At 51.7% G+C, this 25,236-nt stretch overlaps 9 protein-coding genes across 9 annotated transcripts; 4 read left to right on the top strand and 5 right to left on the bottom strand.

Annotated features, from left to right (window-relative positions):
• Positions 1 to 204: 204 nt before the first annotated feature.
• BO87DRAFT_457491 (uncharacterized protein) lies at positions 205 to 1,228 on the bottom strand. The gene is made up of 2 exons (XM_025628807.1): positions 789 to 1,228; positions 205 to 719 (listed from the first exon to the last, which is right to left on the bottom strand). Exons 1-2 carry the CDS (start codon positions 930 to 932, stop codon positions 381 to 383), a joined length of 483 nt encoding a protein of 160 aa, XP_025482023.1. The 5' UTR covers positions 933 to 1,228; the 3' UTR covers positions 205 to 380.
• Positions 1,229 to 2,046: 818 nt separating this feature from the next.
• On the bottom strand, positions 2,047 to 3,862 carry BO87DRAFT_405369 (uncharacterized protein; the record flags this gene model as incomplete). Its single annotated transcript, XM_025625931.1, has 2 exons — positions 2,047 to 3,352; positions 3,455 to 3,862. 2 exons carry the CDS (start codon positions 3,860 to 3,862, stop codon positions 2,063 to 2,065), a joined length of 1,698 nt encoding a protein of 565 aa, XP_025482022.1. The 3' UTR covers positions 2,047 to 2,062.
• Positions 3,863 to 4,067: 205 nt separating this feature from the next.
• Positions 4,068 to 5,524, top strand: BO87DRAFT_395389 (uncharacterized protein; the record flags this gene model as incomplete). The annotated part of the gene is made up of 4 exons (XM_025625180.1): positions 4,068 to 4,870; positions 4,916 to 5,333; positions 5,368 to 5,451; positions 5,510 to 5,524. The coding sequence occupies 4 exons, from the start codon at positions 4,068 to 4,070 to the stop codon at positions 5,522 to 5,524; spliced, it is 1,320 nt and encodes a 439-aa protein (XP_025482021.1).
• A 30-nt stretch (positions 5,525 to 5,554) lies between these two features.
• BO87DRAFT_374888 (uncharacterized protein) lies at positions 5,555 to 6,179 on the top strand (the record flags this gene model as incomplete). Its single annotated transcript, XM_025622894.1, has 1 exon — positions 5,555 to 6,179. A coding segment is annotated over exon 1 (235 nt), but the record flags the coding sequence as incomplete, so codon positions are not given.
• Positions 6,180 to 6,537: 358 nt separating this feature from the next.
• Positions 6,538 to 8,162, bottom strand: BO87DRAFT_355138 (putative sterol carrier protein). Its single transcript, XM_025621321.1, has 2 exons — positions 7,523 to 8,162; positions 6,538 to 7,471 (listed from the first exon to the last, which is right to left on the bottom strand). The coding sequence occupies exons 1-2, from the start codon at positions 8,014 to 8,016 to the stop codon at positions 6,589 to 6,591; spliced, it is 1,377 nt and encodes a 458-aa protein (XP_025482019.1). The 5' UTR covers positions 8,017 to 8,162; the 3' UTR covers positions 6,538 to 6,588.
• Positions 8,163 to 10,992: 2,830 nt separating this feature from the next.
• On the top strand, positions 10,993 to 12,208 carry BO87DRAFT_304307 (putative mitochondrial carrier protein; the record flags this gene model as incomplete). The annotated part of the gene is made up of 5 exons (XM_025619275.1): positions 10,993 to 11,082; positions 11,144 to 11,178; positions 11,229 to 11,578; positions 11,626 to 11,954; positions 12,002 to 12,208. The coding sequence occupies 5 exons, from the start codon at positions 10,993 to 10,995 to the stop codon at positions 12,206 to 12,208; spliced, it is 1,011 nt and encodes a 336-aa protein (XP_025482018.1).
• A 481-nt stretch (positions 12,209 to 12,689) lies between these two features.
• BO87DRAFT_330837 (putative pH signal transduction protein PalA) lies at positions 12,690 to 15,636 on the top strand. The gene is made up of 7 exons (XM_025620315.1): positions 12,690 to 12,731; positions 12,783 to 13,020; positions 13,065 to 13,119; positions 13,173 to 14,067; positions 14,111 to 14,685; positions 14,729 to 15,131; positions 15,177 to 15,636. The coding sequence occupies exons 1-7, from the start codon at positions 12,724 to 12,726 to the stop codon at positions 15,529 to 15,531; spliced, it is 2,529 nt and encodes an 842-aa protein (XP_025482017.1). The 5' UTR covers positions 12,690 to 12,723; the 3' UTR covers positions 15,532 to 15,636.
• A 60-nt stretch (positions 15,637 to 15,696) lies between these two features.
• Positions 15,697 to 20,577, bottom strand: BO87DRAFT_414469 (transcription factor domain-containing protein; the record flags this gene model as incomplete). The annotated part of the gene is made up of 9 exons (XM_025626635.1): positions 20,332 to 20,577; positions 20,203 to 20,269; positions 19,771 to 20,152; positions 19,562 to 19,725; positions 18,509 to 19,517; positions 17,978 to 18,463; positions 17,527 to 17,744; positions 15,792 to 17,412; positions 15,697 to 15,718 (listed from the first exon to the last, which is right to left on the bottom strand). Exons 1-9 carry the CDS (start codon positions 20,428 to 20,430, stop codon positions 15,697 to 15,699), a joined length of 4,068 nt encoding a protein of 1,355 aa, XP_025482016.1. The 5' UTR covers positions 20,431 to 20,577.
• Positions 20,578 to 21,076: 499 nt separating this feature from the next.
• BO87DRAFT_384971 (type I 3-dehydroquinate dehydratase) lies at positions 21,077 to 23,318 on the bottom strand (the record flags this gene model as incomplete). The annotated part of the gene is made up of 2 exons (XM_025624704.1): positions 21,077 to 21,109; positions 21,255 to 23,318. 2 exons carry the CDS (start codon positions 23,316 to 23,318, stop codon positions 21,077 to 21,079), a joined length of 2,097 nt encoding a protein of 698 aa, XP_025482015.1.
• Positions 23,319 to 25,236: the final 1,918 nt, after the last annotated feature.

Below are 25,236 nucleotides of genomic sequence, written 5' to 3'. Positions count from 1 at the left end.
ACATGTATAAAGCCTACACCGTCCTGAGCAATGCTCCTGAGTCCCTCCTCAAAACCACGTGCTTGATTCACTACGAGCTAGCGAAACGCATGTCCCCTACACTTAATTGTTTTAGTTTGGTTTGATGATTTTGATTCCATTCAATGCATCTAGATAGCTACACTAAGCCATTACTATTGTTTTCAAATAATAAAAGTAAACAAAGACGAGCTCAACGCAGTTAAGTCCATCCCAAAGATCTTTTTCTTTCCTTTTCTTTCCTTTTCTTTCCGTCTAAATATCAAATTGCCATCTCACATGCATGTATGCATATAGAAACAAACATACATGAAAGCGACAACGACAGCACACTACTCTCCCATGCTCAGAGGGTGAATGACTTAACCCAACAGTCCTCCAGTAAGAGAGCCAGACCCACCACCGCTCAACAAGTCACCCACGAGAGGGATCTTCGAGAGCGGGTTGTCATTCACGACGTGGGAGGAGGCGGTCGAGGGGGCAGAGCTAGAGGTTGAGGGGGTCTCCTCAGTAGAGGTAGGGGTAGTGGAAGAGGGCTCAGTGCTTGCCACCTTCTCCTCGGTCTTAGGGGCAGTCTGAGACTCGGTTGAGTGCGTGGTGCCAGTGGAAGAGGGCTTGCTGTCGGTGGTGCCGCTGGGGGCGGGCTTCTTCTTGTCGTCGTCGTCCTTGCCGGTTATTTGGTCGAGCATCTCGCTGGCGGACTATAGGGTTGTTACGTCAGTGTCTGGATAAGGTATATGGGGTAGTTGAGTAGAGAGGGGATGAATTACCTCGAGGGATTGTTCTGCGACCTGTTCGGCGAGAGTGCCGTCCAGCTCGTTACCGCTGGAGTTCTCGCGCTTGACGGGCATGGCCGAGACCATTAGGGCCAGGAAGAGGCAGAGGACGAAGATGGAAAGGCTGAGACGGGCCATTGTGATGATGTTAGGGTATGTGGAAAGGAGAAGAGATCGAGAATTGAAGTGAGATAAATGAATAAAGAGTGTGGATGGGCGTGATAGATGAATGTAGATCGATCTATAGCCAAGTGTAAATGATCAAGATTGCGAATAGAAGTAGAGTAGTAGTAGAAGAGGAAGGATAAGTATGAGACAAAACGACCAGACCACTGCAGAAATGAATCCGAATGCTCGCCTGGTGTGCTACGGAGAGCTGACCTCGTGGGCATTTTTATATTTGTCCTTGGCTCCCAGGTACGTCTGACATTCCCCTGGTTGGGAGGAGAACGAAGGGACCGCGCCCACTCGCGATGGACTCAAAACATAGATGATCCGCGTGGCCCATATTTGGGGAATCCAAGGGCTTGGTCGGTGGTGGTGTTTGTTTGGCTGGCTATCCCGTGGTGTACCTTGATGGACGCAAGGGGTGCTCAGGGCGGCGCATCCTCATGTAGGAGGGCGGAGGGAGAAAGCTTGATGGGTACGTGGATCGGCAAACCGGCACCAAGAAGGGCACATTCCGGGGGACAGAGTCTTACACAATTGTCTGATATCCTTGGTTTATTGCGCGGCATGGTTTACTCCTCCTAACCGTTCTGCAGGAGAGCCGCGTGTGCATCCAAATTGCATGCTTGACAGCAGCTGCGAGACTAACGCGTCTGTTTCACGATGACAGGATGGTTATTTGCTCGATGATGGGAGACAAATCAGCCTGGGATGGATCGCATTCGATGAAGGGCGTTCTCCTTGTGGCAAGAAATTCATCGTGGAATGATCAAGGTGAGGTTGTGCAACAGTCGCGTACTTGTTGTTGCCAGGAGGTTCGAAACAGTTTTTAAACCAAGGGCCAAACTACAAACATTAACCCAAAGTTATTTTGCATACTTCCTTACTGATCATATCTTCCGGATTTGTTAGCGGGCTGATGCAGAAGGTGGTCATTCAATTGTTAACAACAGATCGTGCAATTTGGTAGAGCATTATTTCACTATTTCAGAAAACACAGAAAAGCTTATACTATTAGCGATTGGTATGGTGCAGTGGCAATGTCGAGTGGGATATACTTACCAAAGGAATTCAAGTATTTGTTCACTTCTGTACCTCCCTCAGTGTGGATGCTCTGTCCCTTTGAGCATCCTCCAGTATCCCACTAGAGGCGCAATAATTGACCGAACTGCCTTGGAGATATTATCGTTGTCAAGTGTACAATTCGGCCAATTCAAGCATTGTTCTGTCGCTTGGCGATAGCTTTGCCCGCTTGTCGCCTCCACAAATGGTAGAAGGCGGAGCGCCGTGTTGCGATTAGCCACAACCTGCACTTCATCATGATCTTCCCCTGTCTTTAACGCCTCCAGGGTCTGACACTGAGACAGCTCCACCAGTACGAACCCCAAATGGATAAAAGGTGTGCCCGCCTGTACCTGACTGGGCTCATTATTCAGGTCCCACTCAACATAGGGTACGGGTACGGGTTTGGGTACGGGTTCAGGTTTTGGGACGCGTGGATCTTTGAAGACCAAGATGTCTCGAGCTCTCCACTCTCTTTTGAGCCAGCTCCCGTGAAACTGAAGAACTGCACATGCAAGATCTACCGCGATTTTCAAGCGGTCTTGAACCGTAAAGGTTTCTTGGACAGTAGTATCAGAAGGCGAGGAGGACAGTGTTGCAAATAGCTCTTCAAGAGATTTTGAATGTATGTTCCGTACGCTCTCTGCATTGCTTCGCAGATGGTAAATATTAAGTCTGTGCATTGTGTCTGTCACGTACCCGAGAAGCATCTCATTGCTCTCGTTGATACCGACGGCTGACAGTGAAACGCACATATTGGTGATCTGAACTGCGGCCGGCAGGTCTTGGGCTCCAATGACGGTTCCTTGTTCGGTACTTGCAATTCCTTGGGGGAAGCTGATGTTGGGTATGTTTCCATCAATTGATAGCCCTTGCTGGCTTGATGTAGTATGGCTATCACGACACAGTTCCTGCGGGAACCTACGATTATCTGGTTTCGCCTCGACTTCGTGCCAGCGATTAGGGTTCTCCAAAATCAGGACCTCCATCTTCAATTTCATCATTGGAGATTTAGGGTCCGGTGGGTTTGACGGGTCACATGTCCATGGGGAGTTCGAGAAGTCAAACATAAAGTAAAGTCTGTGCTGAGGCTTGCAAAGACATGGCCAATAATTCCCGTTAATGATCGCATTATGCAGGCTGCTTGCTAATTGACGGTCTATTTGGTGTTGCCGTAGCGTTTCTTGGAATACGGTCCTTCTTGCATTTATTTCCCGAATCTGATTGCATTGCGCCACGAAGGTCCGTAGATGGCCGCTGTAATACGCGATCTGTTTGATCAGGTCATCGTAAACGGTGTGTAGGGAGAGATGTCGGATTTTCTTGAGCTGTTTTTTGATTTTTTTGGGGCAGGTAATGTTGGTTACCTGGCAGGCACGTGAACTTGGTCAGCGGCTTGGAAACCTTATGAAGATGCTTGTTCCACTCACAACACTTCTTCCAGTTCTGTCAACACTCAAGCCCAACTTCTCGGTTAGCGTATCTAGCAGGCCTAGTAGCACTTCCAATGTGTTCGTGAATTGGCCATAAATAGTATCTCCAAGCTTCCGCCTCAGCTGGTACCGTACCTCCGGGCTATTCCAGTATTCGGCAGGGGAATCGCTGGTCTGATCGCCAAATCCATAGTAAGTGATTCCGTCCACAGCGATCAGCAGTGTATTGAGCAAGATTGCCCTTTCATTTTCTAAGGCGGTGTAGTTGCGTTCCATCCAGCTCCGGTAAACCCCCCATTTTAGGCGATTTAACATCTGGAGCCCTTCGACATAGCTGCCGATCTGGTGTACCAGCACTGGCAGAAGGGCCAGAACGACACCGGCTGTTTCGATGCCAGTAGCCATTTTGGAGTGCCGGACTTTTGAACAGCAATGATGAAGAGACAGTCTGTATAGCAGGCGAGGCTGAGACTGAACCAGTGCAACAAATGACCCTCATACCCCGCTCTCTGTAATACATGAGCTGCTCACGTCAGGCTGGCGCTTGCAACAGTCTTCACTGTGGCCTCCCTCAACTCAGGACAGGCAGTTTGTCGCCATAGCATCAGAAATGGCTCAGGCAATATCACCTACTATATTCGCTATCATCAGACACTTGGGGCACTGGATCTCAGGCGTACAGCTTGGGCTGTCCAATGATCAGGTCCCCGTGTCTCTCTGGGAAGATGAAGTAGGGCGGTTGCGAGTTTGGGCTGCCGATGTTGGTGCCGATGAACGCGGTTCATTGTCGTTGGACTACAGACTGCGCGACTCATCTCACCTCAAGGATCAGATCTCCAGCCTTCTAGAACAGCTTCAAAGGAACTGTGAAAGTTTGCTGGAGATAGCAAATCCTGGTTCAGCTGATGGGAAGCTTCCAGATTCTGATATGAACGAAAAGCTCCAGACAGAGTCCCAGACAGAGTCCCAGACAGAACTCCAATCAATCTATCACGCTGTGCATAATACAGTGGACTGTCTCTTCCGTATTGCACCCGCAATTCGTCAACCTGCCAGAAACCGTTTTGTTCTAGGGATCAAGAAGTCTGGCGCGCTGCCAACTGAATTTGATAGATACCTTGTTTTGGATAGTTACCCTTTGGCAAATCCTTGGATCGTCGATAACCTTGCAACAGCGATATCACTGCGCCGGGAAATGCTGCAGTATAGGAGAAAATGCCATTCAAACTTCGCTATAGGACAAGACAAAGTCGAGGAAGGCGAGCCTGACACACCAGAATTTGTCAAACGGGACATGTTACAGCTTGGGGAGCTAGTGGAATTGAGGAACTCCAATGGCTCGCGTGCAGCGCTTCTTGAACAAGAAGGTGATGAAGCAATGGTTTTCTTTCCTTGTCAGATAGTGGAGGAAAGGTATGAATGTCCCTATTGCTTCTTCATGGTCTGGGTCGATTGCAGTGAACATTCTTGGGCCCAGCATGTCCTCAACGACATCATGCCATATGTCTGTGTCTTCCCAGACTGCTCATCACCTTTTCGTCTGTATGAATCACGGCAAGAATGGTTCGCACACTGTCAACTTCATCTCACACAGTCGGGTACTATTGGGGTCCTAGGGTGTCCCTTATGCACACTGAGCACAACTTCCGACACAAGCTGGGAGAGTCACGTTGCCAAACATCTAGAGAAACTGGCACTACTTGCATTGCGTTGGCATTGGCGGGCGGACAATGCAGAAGACAGTTCTGATGGTCGCGCCTATGGGAATGTACCAGGACGGTTCCAGAGGCAACCGTGGAGAGATGCTGATCGGATGGGGTTCGAGACAGCAGAACCCAGCACTTCGGAATCCCAATCTTGGAAACTTCTTTGGTGGGTATGTTGTCGATGTGGAGAATCACGGAATGCAGAAGCCGAAGCCAGCGAGTGCCTTTCATGTAAACATTCTCGCTGCACAAGCTGTCGGTCAGTTGGAGGATGATGATGATGATGATGTTTCCCATATATGCATGCATGCATGCAATCATATTTTCTTATGTTCTTAAGTTATAGCAGAATGTGAACTGAATTACTTGAAACAAAAAGGAGATTGTAAGGCGTGATTTTTGCTCTTGATATCTTTTCAATTGATCTAAATTGTCACTACGCATAACCAATCCAAATCGAAAGGATAGTTATGTACCTCCCTACTTTGACACGTACCACCCCATACAATAAACAGGCGGTCGCAACACGAGGGAGAGATTTAAGGACGTATGTTTTGTCCAAAGAATCCGATCACTCTTGGCACGATTTTGACCTCGACGAATCATGGGGATACGACGGACAAGGCTTCGAATGTGCCGACTCCTTCCTCCTTCCATCCTTCCAACCTTCCATTCCTCACTCATTAATCTTCCATGTTATAATGATATAAAAACCTATAGTTAGTTCAACATTTCATCAGGTTTGAGCAACAGTGAAAGAACATCACTAGCTCAGGAAGCTCATTTTCTTCCTTCGCCAATCATTTCCAATCAACGATAGTATAGTAACCATCCATCCCCAAAAGGATAGACAATCAATATATGAATAATAATAGTAAAATGGTGTATGCTCAAAGCGAACCCAAACGACCCCGTGAACAGTTGTCAGGCAATGGGATTAGAACGAGCATGAAATATCACTCTCGGTCTCGAAGCTAAAATTTGCTAGTGGAATGGAGAGTTTATCCATCAACAAGGGTATGTTGGAGACCTTGAAGAGGAAAAAAAAAGAAGAAAAAGGGAGAAAAAGGAGATTTCGCGAAAATTTATTTTATCTCGGGCGGTGGAGTGAGGTGCTTAGTAAGCTGGTGCTGTAGGCCCCACCCCCAGCCATCGGGTTTATCAATGAGTATTATTGCGGCGGGTTGGGATGGAATATTGGATGGAGGGGGAGGCGTGTGTATGTGTGTGACTTTGTGGGTGTTTTTTGCTTAGCTGGGATGTCCTGGTTGTATTGGACTTGGATGGTGTTTTTGGGAGGTTGTACAATCGGGGTATACTTGGGATGCTACAACAAGCTGTGGTACTGGGCACTGCATTATATGTTGTGTGCATGAATGGGATATACAATCTGCATTACTATCATCTCAGAGCTAGCTATACCTCTTAGAAACGTGCGAGAACCCTCTCCTGCGTATCGCCCAATGCCCACGTGTCGCTGTGGTTCTTGCTCTGCACGGACTTGGCCTGTTCCGCCGTGAAGCCCTTGGCCTCCACGGCCGGGTTATAGCCAAGCCCGGAGATCTTAGCAACAACGTCGGATGGCACCGGTGTAGCAACCTTGCCATCTGCGCGCTTGTACACCGTTACGACAACGGCACCGCCCAAGCCCAGGTTGTGCTGGAGTGCGGCATCAGTTCCATTGACCAGGCGGTTGTTGGCCCAGCCGCGCAAATGCCAGACCAGCTCGGCACATTGCGCCAGACCGGTGGCGCCCAGCGGGTGGCCCTTGGATATGAGACCGCCTGACGGGTTGATGACCATCTTGCCTCCGTAGGTGATGTCTCCCTTACGGACCATCTCGTGGGCCTTTCCGGGATCAGAAAGCTCTAGGGCGTCGATGGTAATCATCTCGTTGGCGGAGAAGCAGTCGTGCAGCTCGCAGACCTTGATGTCCTTCACGTTGACGCCCGCTTCTGCGGTCGCGGCGCGACATGCCCCGCGGGACATACCGAAGCCCATCAAGTCAATGGAGCTGCGGTTGTAGAGCGAGCTGTTGTCCGAAGCGAGCTGCTGGCCCGCGATGAGGATGGCCTGATCCTTAAGATGCGGGCGTGCATCGAGGAATGCTTGGGAAACAATGACAGCGGCGGCAGCTCCATCCGAGGTCGGGCAACACTGCAGCTTAGTGAGAGGTTCGTGAATCTTGGGCGCCTTGAGAATCTGCTCGAGCGTGTATTCATCCTGGAACTGAGAGTATGGGTTGCGCTTCGAGTGCTCGTGGTTGATGCGAGCAATCTCGGCAAAGTCCTCTGTCTTGGCGCCGTATCTAGTCCTTGTTAGTACTCGTACATGTGAACAAACGGCGCAAGCAACTTACTTTTCCATGTATTCACGTCCAGCATTGCCAAACATTTGTGCAGCACCAGGAGCATTGGTGATTCCCCTAGTTTCCGCCATCATGGTACCGAATAATCCAGTAGGATTGGCGCGGTCATTATAGACTGACTGCAGACTTCCAGGGCTCATCTTCTCAAAACCGACGACCAAGACACAATCAGCAGCTCCATGGGAAACCAAGGTGCGAGCCATGGCCAGGCCGGTGGATCCAGTGGAGCAGTTGTTGTTGACATTGTAAATGGGGATCTGGGTCAGACCGAACTGATAGAACACGCGCTGACCGCAAGTGCTGTCACCGTAGACGTAGCAGGCGACACCTTGCTCGACGTCGTCGTAGTTGATATGAGCATCCAGCATGGCCTTGACACCAGCTTCAAAACCAAGCTCATGGTAATCGACCTTGCCGCGTGGTTTGATGAACTTGTTCATCCCCACGCCAAGGACGTAGGCGGGACCAGATGGCTTCTTTCCCATGTTGGATGGAGTCTCGTAATAGTTCGTGATACTTCGTTATTTGGTCGTGAGAGATGCTGCAAGCTTGCAGGAAATTAGTCAATAGATAGTTGGTCAGTGAGTATAGAAGTAAAATACGGGTGCAACGTTAAAATAAACCCCTGAAGCACATGGGGATAGCAGCGGAGATAAACTGAAGACCGTTGGATGCGGAGAGGTCCCCTGCGGGGAACCGTGCCGACCGAGGTCCCGAGGATAAGCTGACCCCAGTTGTTCATGCACAACCACTACATTGTGCTCTTATGCAATCGAGTCGATAGTTCTGGGCGATAATCTCTTCAGGTAGTCCTGATGTTTATCTTAGTACTATCCAAGCTTTGGGGTAAAAGATGTGGACATCGGCCGATGCACATCATCACTTCATGTTCATCCCATGTGAAGCCGGGCCGAGTCAAAGTCACCAACGAGTCTGTCCCGAGGATATCAAAGGCTAGGATGAGCTGAATGAATTATGCAGTTTCCGAGTGCCAGTGAGCATTATTCTGTAAGCATTCCTCTAATTGACAGGGGAGGAAGTAGTGCTGTTTGATGAACAGTCCTCTATGGGTGGACTCCACCATTGCACAACATCAAAGTATATACTGACAACCCGACATGCACTGGGCATCCACACATCATCCCTGACAACTCGGTGCCCATGAACTATCTGCTGATGCACCACGAAAGGGATACTGTGTACTACAGTGTATGGACAGTACGGTAGCTACTGCCATATGTGGGGTATTGAGGGATGCTGAGATCGACCGAATCCTGATCCATGCATATCCATCCAGGCTTCCCGTGGATCAACAATGAGTTCTGACCAACAATGTACCCATGGTTAGTCCACTCAACGCTGGAACACATCAGCAGGACGAGGTTTATTTCCGCTAAGCCAATAGTGCTGGCACAATAAATCGCTCGAGAACAATCGAACTTGGCCATATTACGACACCATTCTCAGGATGGGTGGCACTGGCACGAGAGACCATGGTTGTCCACCGTCGCCCTTAACTTGTCCAGAGATGACTGGGAACGTTAATTCGCTCGTACCGCGGTATGCCACTGTTCTTCTGGCCACATGTTGTTGGAGCTTGATTTCCTGCCTTAAAGTATTTACAGAATTGGGTCAAGAGCAACAGGAGATGCCACGCACAGGAAGTAGGAAGGGATACGTCCATCATTGGGAAATGACTTATCCCGCCCGCTTTGCATGTGAAATCGCTTGCTATTTGTAACTGCGCAGTACTAGTAGTATACCAGTCAGGACCGTCAGAAGACTCTGACCACTCGTAGCATTGATGTTACCAAGTACTTCTATTAGTGTCAACCAAGACATGCATGCACCGGTCTAGGTGGACCGACACTCAATGCTGTAGAGGAGAGCTGCGGAATGCCATGATTGGAGGCAAGCAGAGAGATGTACCTGGCTTCCACAGCCATATCCAGTTCCAGACGCATCCCGCCCTCCTTCGTCCATCTGCCCATCCGCCGGGGAGGAGCCAATGACTGCGGATTATGCAGCAAGCGTGGCCATGAGGGAGAGTGTCAATCCGTGAGCATCCGCCTAGTGAGTGGCTCGTCAGGCAGGCAGAGCGGGTACCTCCAACCGCCGGACTGGCTTAGTCCGAACGCAAGCTCCCTTGCCACGCCTCCCTCTTTGGGTTTAGCTCCCCAGTTCGAGGTTCGAGGGTGGATTCTCGGCAACAAAAGAACCAATACGGAAAAAGTCACACATCCCGGAGCACTTGTCACTTGTCAGAGCTGAGGTTGCGCAAAATGGGTTTGGAATGTACACTGTACCATGTCTCGTAGAGGAGAACAGTTTGATCGGTTGCGAGTAATAGGCGCGCTTGCCCTCAGGCAGAGACATCCGTCAAGACCTCTCTGGTGGTCCAAGTCGTACTAAACGTATCAAAATACTCGGTTTGTCGCACTGGATGCTTTCACGACGACGTCACAGCCCGGCTGCCACTAAACCGCATCCAGAAGCACCGGCCACATGCCTCGTTGTTGTTTGGCCTGATTCTTGGGGAAGATTCCCTGCCTTAGTCAGAAAAACCGCAGACAAGCTGGAAAGGTCACTAACTTAACTAGTCAACTTAACTTTCTCCCCAATAAGGACCTAAAACCAACTCGGTAGTCCATCGTGATGATCTCCGCCGCTCCCTCCTCCCTCTTTTCTTGCATTTCGACTCTGGATTTCTCGCCCGCACGGCCCATTGTCCCCGCCTCATTGACCCTTCTTCCACTCCCGACAGTCGAGTTCGTCTTCTGGAGGTAAGTTATCCAGCCCAGGTCTATGATGTTGCTCGGACGGAGGTAACTGGGATAAAGAATAATGTGGTCCCACTATGATGGCGGGGTTGGTGCGGATGGAAAGAACCAAATGGCTAATGACCTGTGCGTCCTGTCCAGATAGCTCAGACGACGTCGTTTGTCTCGATATAGTTCCTGGGTGTGGAAGAGGGATTGTCTGCACATTCTTGCACTGGAACAAAGCTTTTGTTCATACCATCACGGCCAGGTTGAGTGCGTCTGAGCTTGACTATTGCTTGTGAAGCTGAGTGCTGTCACTGCCTCGGTTGCACGAACTTGCACGATCATTTCATATATACGCCAACGTTCACGTTCCCTTGTTGTGGACAGCTGTGCTATCACCAGGCTTGCTGAGGCCTGCTTCATGGACAATTGTGGGACGCTGAACGGTCTGCTCGCACGTTGAGAGACCGCTTTGCGTTCCATAGGGTTCCCCAGCCTGCATCTCACGATCTCCTTCACTGACCCTCACGGTCTCCGCCGGCGACGACGACTAAGCGATCAACACGGAGCACTTCATCTGCCACAGATGGGATACCTCCAGGAATGACTCTTGACAAACACTCTGAACATGCACCCTTCTCACCTTCCCCCCCTCAACCTTCTCCCTTAACCCGGTCGACGCAAACCACTTTGGCGATGGATGAAGCGACACGCAACAAGCTGCTTAAGAGCTACAAGACTCAGGTAGCCTCGGCGTCATCCACTGTCTTCGCTACGCTCGCAGTGGTGAGTGATACGCGCTACGCGTCAAGAGGTCGAGCAAGAGGAACTGACTAGCTGCTTGCAGACTCCCCTGGAAAACGTCAAAACCCGTATGCAGACGTAAGTAGGGTATTTGCTTGCTACTGCTTCAAATGTACTGACCTTGACAGACACAACTTTCAAAATGTAGCTCAGTGTATCCGCTATTTGTGGCGTACTGAAGGCCCGCGTGGTTACGTGGCTGGTAGGTTGACCTCACCCAGCATTCTTACAGCGGATGTTAATGCAATGTTGAAATCAGGCGCTCTGCCACCTCTTGCAAGCGTTACGGCGGTCAGAGTGATGAACTTTACCACCTACGCCTTTGCCAAGAATAGGGTCTCCGACTTTATCCAGAGAATGACCGGGGAGTCGCCTTTAGAAATCTATGACCAGGAAGGCAGCAGCCCCACTGTTTCTACTGTGGTCACCTTTACCGCTGCTGGTCTCTTTGCAGGACTCGTCAGTTCGCCGGTTGCTTGTAAGACGCGGTTGATACCCTACTCAGAAGTCTACTAACGAGAACAGGTCCCTTTGAGCTTGCGAAGAACGTAGTCCAGACCTCGGTCTTGATGTCCCATCGTTCCCAGGCCTCTAACAATGCGCCCAATGACCCTTCACTGCGTAACATGCCACGTCTTAGCACTACCGAAGCGTTCCGACAGATCTACAAGAGATATGGGCTCCGCGGACTGTACACCGGATTCCATCTTCATGCCCTGCGCGACACCGTCGGTACCGGCCTGTACTTTGGCGTGTATGAGACTGTCAAGCAGATTGCGGAAAGAGAAATGGGCAAGGGAACAGGAGCGCCCGCGATTGCTGGTGCAATCTGCAGCACCATGCCCTGGTTTTGTGTAAGTGTACCTTCTACAGACTGGGGGTGAAAAAGCTAACGAAATAGACCTACCCGCTTGACACCCGCAAGACTCGCGCTCAGAGTGTGCTGCTTGGCAAGTCCAAGGAAGTCGGAGAGGCGGCCTCGGCTATGGCGAAGTCTAGTATCTACAAGGGTTTGTCGATCATCTTGATTCGTACCGCCATCAACAACATGATTCTCCTGAGCATCTACGAATACATGAACAGAAGAATTGATAATCTCGATGATTAAATCAGGAGCAGGATTGATGAGCTGAATGATTAAGTTCCTCAACAGCAAAACCGAGCTGAATGCTGGATACATCTACTGAGGTATTGACTATCTGGAAGGTTGAATACATCTAGGAAGTATTTATGAGCTGGCTGATTGAATACATCCAAGAAGTGTTGACTATCCGGAAGGTTGAAACGTCTACAGAAGTATTGGTGGCTGGTTGATTGAATACATCACAGCATAGCATATGAGCTGGCTCATTGAACAGGACATGGTTGGGCATTGGTGGATAGGAAGGATATTGCTCAACTGGAAGTAAATAGTACATACTAGCCGAAAATACAAATTGATGATGTACATTGCTGCAGCAGGTGTAAGTACATGGTGTATTGTGACACTGCCTTAAGTGGGATGTAACGTACTTCTGCCTCAGGCACCCACAACGTCATGCGTTGCCCGGGTGGGGTTGGGCTTTTCCGTCAACAAAACTTCCGGAGATCTGGCTGCATGTCTATGCTCTCTCGACTGACACGATGGCGTCGTACGTGCTGCTGCTACAGAATACATGATGAATACTGCTAACTCTCTCCAGTAATATCCTTCAGGTCCCGTTTCGGCGGTCGCACTCCGTCACGCTGTCGAATGCCATCACGCAATACATCTCCTCCAAATATGACCAACGCCCGGACATGTTCGCCGAGGATCTATTGATCATCGAGCGACTGCGAAACGAAGCGATCAATGTCCAGGAGCCTCATGTCAGCGGGGTCAGTCGACTGGTCACCTATGCGGCGCAGCTGAAATGGCTGGGTGGGAAATTTCCGGTGGATGTGAGTAGATCGATGATGCAGAGGGATAAAGTTAACATGTGCAGGTTGGGGTGGAATTTCCGTGGTATCCTGCGTTTGGATTCAATACTTCTAGACCGAGTAGGTGATATCTATGAGGGATTGGGGTGGTGATGGTGGCTGACCGGTCTCAGTTTCGCAGAATAATATCCGCTTCGAGCTTGCGAACGTTATCTTCAACCTGGCTGCGCTGTACTCGCAGCTGGCATTTTCCGTGAACCGCACGACATCGGATGGTCTCAAGCAGGCGTGCAATTACTTCTGCCAGGCGGCTGGGGTCCTGACTCACTTGCGGTCGGATATCCTTCCCGATCTGCGGACGTCGCCTCCCGAGGATATGGATGATATGACACTGCAGAGCTTGGAGCAGCTGCTTTTGGCGCAGGCTCAGGAATGTTTCTGGCAGAAGGCTGTCAAGGACGGGCTGAAGGATGCGTCGATTGCTCGGCTGGCGGCTAAGGTCTCGGACTTTTATGCAGAGGCGGGAGATCATGCGGTCAAGTCGAATGCTATCAGTCCTGAGTGGATTCACCATATGACGGCTAAGCATCATCATTTTGCTGCTGCTGCGCAGTACCGGCAGTCTTTGGATTGCTTGGAGAAGCGCAAGTACGGTGAGGAGGTTGCTCGTCTGAGGGACAGCGAGGCGTGTGTCAATGAGGCGTTGAAGGAATCGCGCTGGATTAACCGGACTGTGCTGGGTGATCTCCAGGGATTGAAGACCAGGGTGACCGAGGATTTGAAGCGTGCTGAGAAGGATAATGATATCATTTACCTTAATCCGGTGCCACCCAAGTCGGAGCTGAAGCTGATTGACCGGGCGTCCATGGTTGCTGCGAAGGCGCCATCCCAGGTGACTGATGCTATTTCTATGTTGGGTGAGAACGGGCCTCTGGGGCAGCCGCTGTTCTCTAAGCTGGTGCCGTATGCAGTGCACATTGCGGCTAGCATCTACTCGGATCGTCGGGATCGACTGATCAATGAGAACATCATTGGGGAGTTGGAGAATATGACGGATAAGCTCAGAGAGTAAGTTGCCCTACTCTATTACTATGCAAGGCTAACCGGTTAGTCTGTTGTCTTCTTTGAACCTTCCAGGCTCGCTGCAGGCTTTGGAGAAGCCGCTTGGACTTCCCCCGGCACTAGTATCGCATGCAGAAGAGATGCGCCAACAGGACGGACTGAACCGGCTGCGCAAGTCGCTTGAGGACACGGCAACGGTCAAGGCCAACGACAGGGCTGTGTACAACGAGGGCGTAGAGCTTCTGGCGGCTGAAAAAGCGGAAGATGATGCGTCGCGCCGGAAATTCGGCACCGATCGCTGGTCTCGAGCTTCGTCAGAGGAGGCTGCGCCAAAGTTGTACACGACGTCGCGCGAAATCGAGGGATACTTTACGTCGGCCCAGAGCAGTGACAACCTGGTTGAGCAGAAGCTGAAAGACTCCGCGGCAGTGTTCCGGGTGTTGACTGGCACGAACCGTGATCTGGAGATGTACGTCCCTAGCAGCCGGTGGGCTGCTCTGCCGCCAGAGGTCGAGCGCGAGGTGAGCCGACTGCGGGGATGTATGAGCGAAGTGAGCCGTCTGGAGAGCCGGCGAAAGCGGCAAGCGCAGGCACTGAAGGACAAGGCGCGGGCGGACGACATCAGTAAGTGGCCTGCAATTGTAGTAGGACGAGCTAACAGAAGTAGGCCAAGCACTGATCAAGGAGACGGCACGGCTTGAGCGCGAGTTTCCTATGCAGGCGATCCAGGCCAGCCAGTTTGAGGATCTCTTCGAGGAGCAGCTGCATCTGTATGACACAGACCTAGACATGGTCACACGGGAACAGCAAGACCAAGACGAGATCGCAGCACGGGTGCAGGAAGCCAACCGGGCGTTTACACGGGCACATACCGGCGACGCATCGACCAAGGAGCGCGAGCGGGCGTTGCAGGAGCTAGAGAACGGATATTTGAAGTACAAGGAGATCCTGTCGAACATCGAAGTGGGACGGAAGTTCTACAACGATCTGGCGAAGATCGTAGGACGGTTCCGCGACGACAGCAAGGCGTTTGTACATAAGCGACGGATGGAAGCCAGCCAGCTAGAGGGGTAAGCTTATACCAATTGACTTTAGAAACTAGCTAACTGGGATAGGGACATTTCGAGTGCTGCCGCCATGGCGTCGCTGAATATCTCGCGCCAGCCACAACTGCAGCCGCAACCGCAGCCTCAGCCGCAGCCATCTTATAACGCTCCGGCGCAGATTCAGCAGCCTTCATATAATGCTCCGGCACAGGTTCAGCAGCCATCCTATAATGCTCCTCCGGCGCAGGTTCAGCAACCATCGTACACTGCTCCTCAAGCAGCACCCAGACCCGAGCCCATGACGGCACCACAGCCTACGCGGGCGAATGCGCGGCCACCGATGACGCCGGGGATCTGGTCACCGGAGATGGGGATACGATTTGGGGGACAGTGGGATCCGAGCAAGGGAGTGAAGTTTTCATAACCTCGACTTGATGCTAGAGCATACACAGTACAGCATTGAATACATACATACACACATGTTCATACTACATTACAGTGTTAATAGATCTGATCTATATTACTGCAGTGACATCACTACATGGTTATATACACTCCTCAACTTGACTATATACATGCCCTCAACCAACTACCCATCACCATCACCACCACTACCAGTAGTACTAGTACTAATATTACTACTATGAAATAGAAATAACCCTCCTCAATACCTCCCCGGCTAACCACGCCCCCTCCCTCGTCCCATCCCACAACCCCATTCCGATCCCGATCCCGGGGCCAACATCCCCAGCAAGTTCATTAAACCTCCGAATCCATTCTTCCCAGGTCTTCCTGGTAATGAATCTTCCCATATCCCCACCACCTTCATCTCCATCATTTGGTGGTGGTGATACAGCCAAAGGCGGAGAATTAGCCGCAGAGGTAGACGTAGAAGCAGATACAGAACCCGATTCGAATTCATCGAGGGTGAGACCTGCTACTATGTAATCATCCTTTTCTTTGTCTTTCTCCTTCTCTTTCTCCGTATCCTTCTCTTCTTTAGGCTTTTCTTTGTAGGGGGGGGAAGGAGGATAGGGATGGGAAGGAGTGCGAATCCCACGTCTCCGCCAGAGATGTTCACCGTAGAGAAGGGCGAAGGTCGTTGCTGTGAGGATTTGGGTGTTGTTTTGCAGATGATTATTCTTATCATTCTTATCATGGTGATGATTCTGAGGTTGATGTGGAAGGTTCTCAAGTTTCCGAAGACACGAAATCGCAAGATCATCGATCCATGATCCGACTCCGTCGCTTTCATCCTCCTCCCCATACCCATTCCCATTAAGATTATTGTTATGGTCATATCCCCAATCATATTCATCAAACCCATACTCATAATTATCCGAATCACTGGGGGAATGTAACACCCCTTCTCTAGCGAGGAATGCGAGGAAGGTGATGAAGTTGAGCCATGCTTGGTGGAGGATGACTTGATCTTTGGGGTGCCATTTTTGGTGTTCTTTATGTGTATGTGTATGTGGAAAAGGGTGCAGATGCATCCCAAGCACATCTCCAAAATCATGAAATATTGATCCTACCACGTCTCGGAAATGTGGTAGGTAGGCCCATACTAGACTTTTGGTTTTTGTGGGTCGGATTGTTGATTCGGATGCTGAGGAGGGGGGTTTGGGGGGTTTGGGTCTTGAATTTTCTGGGGGTTGAGTTTGAGGTTGATTTTGATTCTGAGGTTGGGGTGTGTTGGTATTGGTGTTCTTTCCTGGTTCTGATGGTATAGGAGGTGGCGGAGGAACAGGTGTAGCCACAGAATCATGTAAATGGCGAATATAATGCGACCCGCTCACCGTCCCATCGAGATATACACCTAGGGATGGGTGGTACAGTTCTTCTTCTTCTGTACTTTCTCCTTCATCTTCCCCTCCCCCATGCTCTTCATTCCCATTCCCATTCCCATTCTTCTCAGTAATATCCCCATTGACACCACCACCACCACCACCATAAGAACTATACCTCTCCCTCTCCCTCCCACCACCCACCTGCGAAGCAGCAGAATAAGAATACCTCGACTGTGTCCTCGCACGAACATGCACATGCACATCCGGCATATTCTTGATCGCGTGCAACAAGTCAATCAATTTCTTCTGTGAAGGGGTGGGTGTTTGGTGATGGGAGATGTCTGTGTCGATAGTTTCTTTCTTTATCATCTTTTCTCCCGGCTTACCACCATGACCATTACCGTTGGACGTGATACTTCTATCAGCAGTAGTAGCTGATGACACCATGATGTTTGTGCAGGGTAGACACCTCCCTGCGTGTAGAATACTGGCCCATAGGTCGTGGACGCATTCATCTGATTGTTATTAGCATCATCATGGTGTGTATATAATATTTAAGGTAAAAGGATGATAGGATAGGCTAGGATAGGGATTACCTATTCCCTCCCCCCTCTTCTCCATAAACGCACTGGTCTCTCCTACAGCCGTCACTACCGAGATCTCCTCCGCCAGGTACAGTTGGATAATGCCCGTGAAAGGATACAGGGATGGAGTGCCTTGGGTCCAGTTGTGGAGGGTGGCGAGGGTGTCGATTTTATGGTCCATCCCGTTCCCTCTTCCTCTCTCTCTCTCTCTCTCTACCATGTACTTTATGGTAGTGGGGAGGACATGGTGAATTATTATGTGTCTGTTTTTAGTAGTTGGAGATGTTGTATCATGTGAACTTGTTTAGCAAAAGTTAGACCCGGGGGGGGGGGGGGGGGTGTCATGATGTCATGTCATGTGATCGTTATGGCCTAACTATATACTAGTATGCTAGCTACTTGTATGTACTATGCTGGCTGATTATAATGTACAGGGTATCCTCGCTCCGTATTTACTTATCCCTAAGGTTCATGTCCAGGCTCGTATCTGGCTTACGGATTCTCCACCTCCACCTCAGGCATCACCATGTCTAGCCCCTCTCCGAGGAAAAAGTCCAGCTCGCTGGGTCCGCCTTGCGAATGTTCGTTCTCTGCTAGCTGTTCCAGCAGACTCAGAAACGGGTCTTTTTCGCCTTCGCCTGTGCCTGTTGCAGCTCCTGCTGCCCCTGTTGCAGTGGCGCTGGAGCTGCCCTGTGACGGGGCGTCCGGCGTCAGTGCCGGTCCGCCCGGCGTGGCTTCAAACGGAAACGTCGCGTATTGGGGCTGTGCGGGCGGCGTCGGTGCAGTGAATGGGTCGGAGAGGAATGGTGCAGGGGAGTTGCTCACTCCTGGTGAGAAGCCTAGACTGCTCTCTGGCAGGGCGAGCTCGGGTTGTGGCCATGTTGGCGATGGTTGGAAGCTGATGGATCCTCGGCCTTGGGAAGGTAGAGTCGATGCAGGCGGGTACATAAGTCTGTTGAAATCGGGTCGGTCCAGTGGTGATCTAAACAAGTCAGCATTATAAATTAAATGAAAGGTGGTGGCTTACTCGTCCCCGTCCACTAATCGCAAATGCGCCCCATCCACGGCTAGCCCCGGATACCGGTCCAGGAAGTCCTCGAGATGGAACACCGGGGCAAATCGCACCGGTCGCGCTGCCATTGTCCGCACCAGCTCGGCATGGCATCCTGAAATACTTTGCAGCATCTCCCGCTGGTGCTGCACCCCCGCCCAGTACTGCCGTAGCCACGACAGCTGGTGCATCTCGCGCGCGAGAAAGTCTGCGCTCGACGCAAACACTTCTCCCTCGCGCCCGTGGTAGTGAACTCCGTGTACGTGTACGGTGCCAGCCGTGCACACGCAGTATGCCACCAGGGCGGGCCACTCGATGCGTGGCGCATGTCGGGCTAGCTCCACCAGCTCGGCGATGGCATTGGCATGCGAGAAACAGAGCGTTGTCGCCTCGATCTGCCACGACTGATGCTGTCCGGTACCGCGCAGCTCGACCAGGTCGATGGGAAGGAAGGGCCGATAGAGTAGACAGTGCACGAGGTGGTAAATGAGCTTGCTCAAAAGCAGCAGCGTGCTCTCCGGATGACCGAACAGCGTTTCGATCGATGCGAACAGATCTTGTGTGCCGGCCGCCCAGAGGTCGAGTTCCTGGCGGATCTTGGATAGATTGGAGAGGGCGTGCCAGGGAAAATGCGAATCGCCTTTGACGCCTCCCGCGGCGAGGTAGCGATGCGTGACTCCCAAAATGCGCGTAATGTCGACTAAAAGAGCCGGGCCACCAGGGCCTTTGCGACGGTCCGGGGAGTAATGAATATTAGGGCCAACCGGGTTAAACCATTCGCCCGTTTCAGACCCGCTGCCCGGAAGACGCAGGACGATGGAATGGTCGGCAATAAGACACGGTCGCTTGGAGCCACAGGTGAGGAAGCGATCCATCGCGTAGACGGTCCAGAACAGTCGCCGTCGCATCTCACGTTCTGCCGCGGGCAGCGCTGCGGGTGCTTCGCGATACAAGTCCAGCGCCAGTGTCATGGACACCGCATTGGCTGAGCAGTCAGTACCCGTCTGCGTCAGTTGGCATCGCACATACCTAATACCATGTAGGCTGTTTTGCCACACCCGTAGGCGAAAAAGGTATGACAGAGCAATAGCAGAGACTGGGTCCCTTCGATGGACGGGTTGTCAATATCGACCAGCCGTCTTGCCTGCCGAGCATACTCCAGGCTGCCTTGCGGAGGATTCGGCGTAGTATATCTACAACATCAGCCAGATCTCACGACCGAGGAACAATAATAATACCTTAGGGTTAGGGCATAAATCGCCATAGACAGATGCACCGTTAATTGTCCATGCTGATGCCGTTGACGTGTGGCCGTTTCATCCAGAATCCAATACGGCTTCCCATGCAGCCGAGCAAAGTAGTTGTCCAGCATGGCATCGGGCAGCCGGTGTTGCTGCGGCTGCGATTGCGGGGGTGGGGGGAAGCCATGAGGCGCCGGGGGAAAGTGGAAGGGCGTCGAGGCGGACGGCAGCAGTTGCTGGTCCAAGGATTTGATGGGAGAGGTAGCCGAGGTCGGGGAAATCGGCGAGTCTTCCTGGAGGCGCTTTTCCAGCCCGTCAACACGTTTTAACAAGGCCTCCAGGACATCGGTTTTGGGTCCCCGCTTTTTAGGAACGGCGTCTACCAGAATGAGTAGAGTTCGGATTAACGTGGCAGGCAGAGGATCAGACCATAGATGCATGGACATTGGAAGACCTTGCAGGCCTCGCAGCTGGGACGTAGACGATTACATTTGATCTGGCAATTTTGTCAGATCAAGAAGATGATGGTGATCTCACGAAAGATAATAATCTGAGTACCTTTCGCTTTCTGCAGGACTTGCAGTTCATGGATTCACGGGGTTCGGCATGGACGCGACGGGGAGTGAGACGGTCGATGCTGACCTGGGGGCGGGACATGGCATTGCCTGTGCATAGGATGGATGGAGAGGGTGAAGAGGATGGCGTGGGAGTTGAAGCTGTTGTGGTTGAGGAGTGGTTGTGGGGAAGAGAGGAAAGGATGAAATAGTCAAGGAAGAAGAAGCCGAAGCCGAAGAAGAGAAAGAGAGAGAGAGAGAGAGAGAGAGAGAGAGAGAGAGAGAAAGTGAGGGAAAAGAAGAAAAGCGAAGTGACCCCGGATTTAAAACCAAAAGCAAACGTGGAGAAGCCGGTGGACTAAGATGGATCTGGTTAGACACTGCGAATGCGGGGAGTTTCTCTTTTCTTGCATCAGTTACTACTAACTGATCATGTTAAGTGGTTGGTGAAATGTTAAATTCATGCATGAAGCACCCAACTCTCTGTCGGTTAAATATTCCTCGGGATTTTCCCGCTTCCAGCACGGATTCTCGTCCGCAAATCCAGCACTTCTCAAAAAGCCATCATCACCATCCAGGATAGTGCCAGAATATATGGTGAACTGCTGAACATCTTGTCAGAAACTGTCGATCGCAATCTATCACCCTGCAGACCTTTCCAGTCTAGTAAGAGAAGCTATTCTGCAGCCGGCATATGCCCCGGCCCGGCACTCTTAGTATTTAATTTATTTCACTTGCCGTGATTGCTTTTAATATCCATCATCTGTTGTAGGATGATCACACTGCATTCATCACACCATTACAAAGCAGTAGCAGCACCAAATACCCCTACTCAGAGTGGATACAGTTCATTCATTTAGTATCAGACCGATTTACTCCAATTCTATATCAGAATATTCAAAACACCCGTCCCGATGCCATACGTACAAAATCAAACGGTACATTCTGTCCCACCAGCAGTCGCAGCGTCTCCACCGTCGTCCATGCATCGACATCTTCAATCCCGTACGCCGTCCAGCCGGCTCGCACGGCTACCCCCACCGGATCTCCCGTGCGCTCTCCCCTGGTCAAGTCCAGGTACACTTTCCCCCGAGTCGACGGCGGCGATGTGCGTCCACTCGTCCGGTAGTGCCGCAGCAACGGCTGCACCAGCAGCGACTTCTCTGGTGGCAGCGCCGACACCATCACGAACGGCTGCTCCACCATCTTCACCGATTGGATCGACGTAAACGGCTCCAGTCCCTCCGCCAGCGGGCCGCGCGCCCGGAACCCGACCGTGTGGATCGCGCCCACTCCCAGACTGCGCAACGCAAAGATCGTCGCCGACGCTTCGCTCTCGCTCCCCGCTAAGATGATGGCTGCTCGTCCCCGGTACGCCGACGGCACATAGTCCCGCGTCAACGTCGCCCGGATTCCCTTCCAGGTCGCATTCTCTCCCATCAACTGCTGTTGCGGCGATGCTGGCTGCTGTAGCCGGCTAGAGCCCCGCATGGCCACAATCGTATCCACCAGTCCGATCGCCTGCGCTGCTTCGCTGATGGCCGGGATGCTGCTCGTCCCACTGGCGATCGGCGGGTGAACGGACGCTCCCCCAAAGCTCGGCTGCGTGATCACCCGCTCAATCGAGCCCGTGGGACCCCGGTCAATCGAAGTCAGTGTGTGCGGTAGACTGAGCTCATTGAAGCATTTCTCCATAAATATCGACTGCGGCGTGGATCGGAAGGACCCAATCGCGTACAGATCCCGCTTTGGAAGCTGTCCCATGATGTGGAGGGCCTCGTTGATCTCGGCGGCGGTCAGCTGGCCGGGCGCGGCAATCATCGGCAGCAGCGGATGCGTGATGGGCGAAAACACCGTGTTGAGCGCACGCGAAAGCTGCCCTAGTTGGCCCATGTTGACTGCCGAGAGAAGTGGGTAGGGCCCGTAGGTCCCCTTGATCGTCGACCGGAAGTACTCCAGTTCGTAGTTGGCCTCGATCGTAGTCACCATGGCAATCATCTTGACAATGTCCGCGTACTTGGCGCTCTCTGCAAAGATCCGGGGTGCCTCTGGAGACGTCCACTTCCACGCTCCGGAGAAATCGTGGAACGCAGACATGATGATGCTGTTCCCTTTGACCTCCGACAGCCGTCTCCGGATGTCTTCGGGCAGCCACAGCTCCACATCAATGTACTCCACTCCCCACTGAATCGCCCGCCGCAGATACTTGTAGAACAGCATCGGGTCGTCCATGGGGAATTTGCCATTCTCCTTGGTGCACCGGGTGGTGAAAATAATGGGCAGCTCCGTATGCTGCCGAAGCAACATCAGCTGCTGCCCTACGTAGCGAAGGCTCGGCACCGACACTTCTGCCCCCTGGGGTGGTTCGGGATCAACCAGCAGATCCACGCGGATTTCGACGGCATCCGACCCCACAGAGAGGATGTCGAGGTTTGGCAGGGCCGCATGCACATCCGGGAATGTCGTGGAGATGAAGTTGGTCCGGTTCTTGGTTTTCAGGTCCTCATGCGGCCGAGTCTGACCCAGGATCAGCGACAAGAAGCGAGTCAGGTCGCGGCGAAAGAAGGGACTGCGCAGAGAGTAGAGGAACTCATAATGGCAGCGCTCGGTGAGTGCGTCATCCGGAAACGATCCATCGTCGACACAATGCGTATTGACCAGAATACAGGACGCCGGGTCATCCACTTGCAAGCTTGCAATCGAATCTTCCGTGGCGAGAAACCCTACGACGACGGCGTTGCTGCCTGGGCCAAACGGGGATAGGGAGGTTTCGGTAGTCCATGGCTTGCCGAGAATATCCGCAACCACTTGAACGATGGCCTCCTGCCCCGGACTGTAGACTGTGACAACCGTCCGTGCAGGCTCCGGGGGCACGGTTAGCGAAGAAAAAGCAGAAGATGTGGTAGAGCCTTTGAGAGCCGTGAGGGATGAAGTAGCGGCATCAGCCAAGAGTGTCATCCCCATGGGCTGATGAAGGGCTGTCTGCATCATCTCATTGCATATGCAGTATACTGCTCCTTCTCATACTTGGATGCGACCGTTGAATGTCGAAAAAAGATACGTCACGTTGACTCTCCCGTCGATCGCGGAGAAGAGATCACGGAACAAAATCAACAGCGGACGTAGTAGTATATAACAGTGGAGTAGTAGTAGCAGCAGTAGCAGCAGTAGTAAGTCAAGACCGGTTATAGATGTAGTATGTATGTACTGTATGTGGCATTGATGGACCCCAACCAAACTCGGGAAAGTGATATCTGCACCAGAGCCGAGTACACCGACAGACAACCCCAAGCCCAAGAAAGACAAGGAGGGAGAGTCAAGTACTACTAAGAACGGAGCGCCGGCGGAAAGACAGACAGCGTCGGGGCTTAGCGTTTAATAGCCGGAAAGTCGGAGTCAAAATGCAGCAGAATGATTTAGGGGCTTCACGCCGATCAACAAAGTTTCAAGACAGTGTGGAAGAGGGGGGAAGCAGGAGACAATGTAGAGAAGATCTGGAGAGAAGGAACGACATCTGCTCGGGAAGAGATGAGAAGGGATTCAGCCGATAAAGGGAGCAGATCGAGATGAGGAAGAGAGCGGGTAGAGAGCAGGAGACTTGGAGAATTGGAGCTGGAGACTAGCAGTCAAGATGGCATGGATCATTAGCGATGGAGAAAAGAATCGAGGAATTTCCCCGGAATCCCAACTCCGCCTACCGGGGGGGCGGAGGCCATTTCTCCGCCAATCACGGGTGGGACTCGTCCTCTCCCTTTTCCCCAGCCTCAAAAGAGTTCACCTGATACTTGCTAGTATTCTTCCGACAAACAATCAATCCTACTCCATGTATTACTACGGAGTAAGTAGATACTACTGTACGTGCTCTTCCATCTTGTTTCTACTTCCTAAGGTAGGGTCTGGTAGACAAGATTCTAGATTAACTTCAGTAGAACTCCATCCACATCCATCTACATCAAACCAACAATATCTCCACGCTGTCGATCGGTTTCCTCACCCCAGATCCAGGCAGCATCCAAGCATCCCAGCATCTCCATCTATTGGACACGGTCGCGTCTATCAGGATGATCTGTCTCACCAGCCATCACCCCTCAAGCTCCCATGATACGAGGAAAAAACCCCTCCCATAGCGTTATCTACACCTCTTCTTGTTGGTTCGGACATGCCCACCTGCCGCAGTTCCCTGGCCGGGGAGTAACCCGGCGTCGTACCCCGTAGGCCAATTGACGTTGCATCGTTCATAAAAACTGGCCGCCATCTCCACCTTCCTGCTGCATCGCATCTTCCTGCTGCATCATAGCTGACCTTAGTCCCCGGATGCTCCGGCCAGCTGGCCTGGACAATCAGCCTTACAGCCAGGGCCGACGCCCATATCCTACAAAGTACTTCATCAATGCAATGCATATCGGTGTACCACAGGTGGCAAATGATCAATTGGTGCAGAAGGAACCTTATGTAACATGACGGCTGAATCCACCAATAGTCCAGAAAGGCACTCGAATAGATTAAAAGAAATACCAGCCAATCAAAAGGGGGTATTGGAAAGAAACAGAAACCAAAATGCTCTCGAAAAAGACAACAAAGAAGTTCGAATAATGACACCAGGTAAGAAATGCATACCTGTGCCAGCATCGGTGGATGCTCGTTCATGTTCAGGCAATTGGGTTCAGCGCAGCATATGTATGGGGGAGGTATGTGGTAGTTATGTGTACATGGATGCATATGATGTATGTACTCCGTGACTGCAAAGCCAGGTGTGACTGGCAAGCCAGACAATCATTATTATGCTCGTCGCAAACTGAAGTCGTCATGGTATTCAATGATCCCGGGCGATCATGCCTCAACATGAGCGGCCCATTCACGTGAAGCTATAGATCACCCGAGGCCTTCGATCCATGGCATTCAGTCAGAC

The sequence above is a fragment of the Aspergillus neoniger genome (assembly GCF_003184625.1).
Source record: "Aspergillus neoniger CBS 115656 unplaced genomic scaffold BO87scaffold_9, whole genome shotgun sequence".
Classification (NCBI taxonomy): Eukaryota; Fungi; Ascomycota; class Eurotiomycetes; order Eurotiales; family Aspergillaceae; genus Aspergillus; species Aspergillus neoniger.
Note: the sequence above shows the minus strand (reverse complement) of the source record. Positions and strands in the feature narration are given on the sequence as shown.

What these genes read in the sequence shown, in the direction of transcription:
- BO87DRAFT_457491 (XM_025628807.1), bottom strand. Translation starts at nt 932, where the DNA reads ATGGCCCGTCTCAGCCTTTCCATCTTCGTCCTCTGCCTCTTCCTGGCC. An exon ending in TCGCAGAACAATCCCTCGAG is followed by an intron (nt 720 to 788) that starts GTAATTCATCCC and finishes ACAACCCTATAG; the next exon opens with TCCGCCAGCGAGATGCTCGA.
- BO87DRAFT_355138 (XM_025621321.1), bottom strand. Translation starts at nt 8,016, where the DNA reads ATGGGAAAGAAGCCATCTGGTCCCGCCTACGTCCTTGGCGTGGGGATG. An exon ending in GGACGTGAATACATGGAAAA is followed by an intron (nt 7,472 to 7,522) that starts GTAAGTTGCTTG and finishes AACAAGGACTAG; the next exon opens with ATACGGCGCCAAGACAGAGG.
- BO87DRAFT_330837 (XM_025620315.1), top strand. An exon ending in GGCGCGGGCGGACGACATCA is followed by an intron (nt 14,686 to 14,728) that starts GTAAGTGGCCTG and finishes TAACAGAAGTAG; the next exon opens with GCCAAGCACTGATCAAGGAG. An exon ending in GAAGCCAGCCAGCTAGAGGG is followed by an intron (nt 15,132 to 15,176) that starts GTAAGCTTATAC and finishes TAACTGGGATAG; the next exon opens with GGACATTTCGAGTGCTGCCG.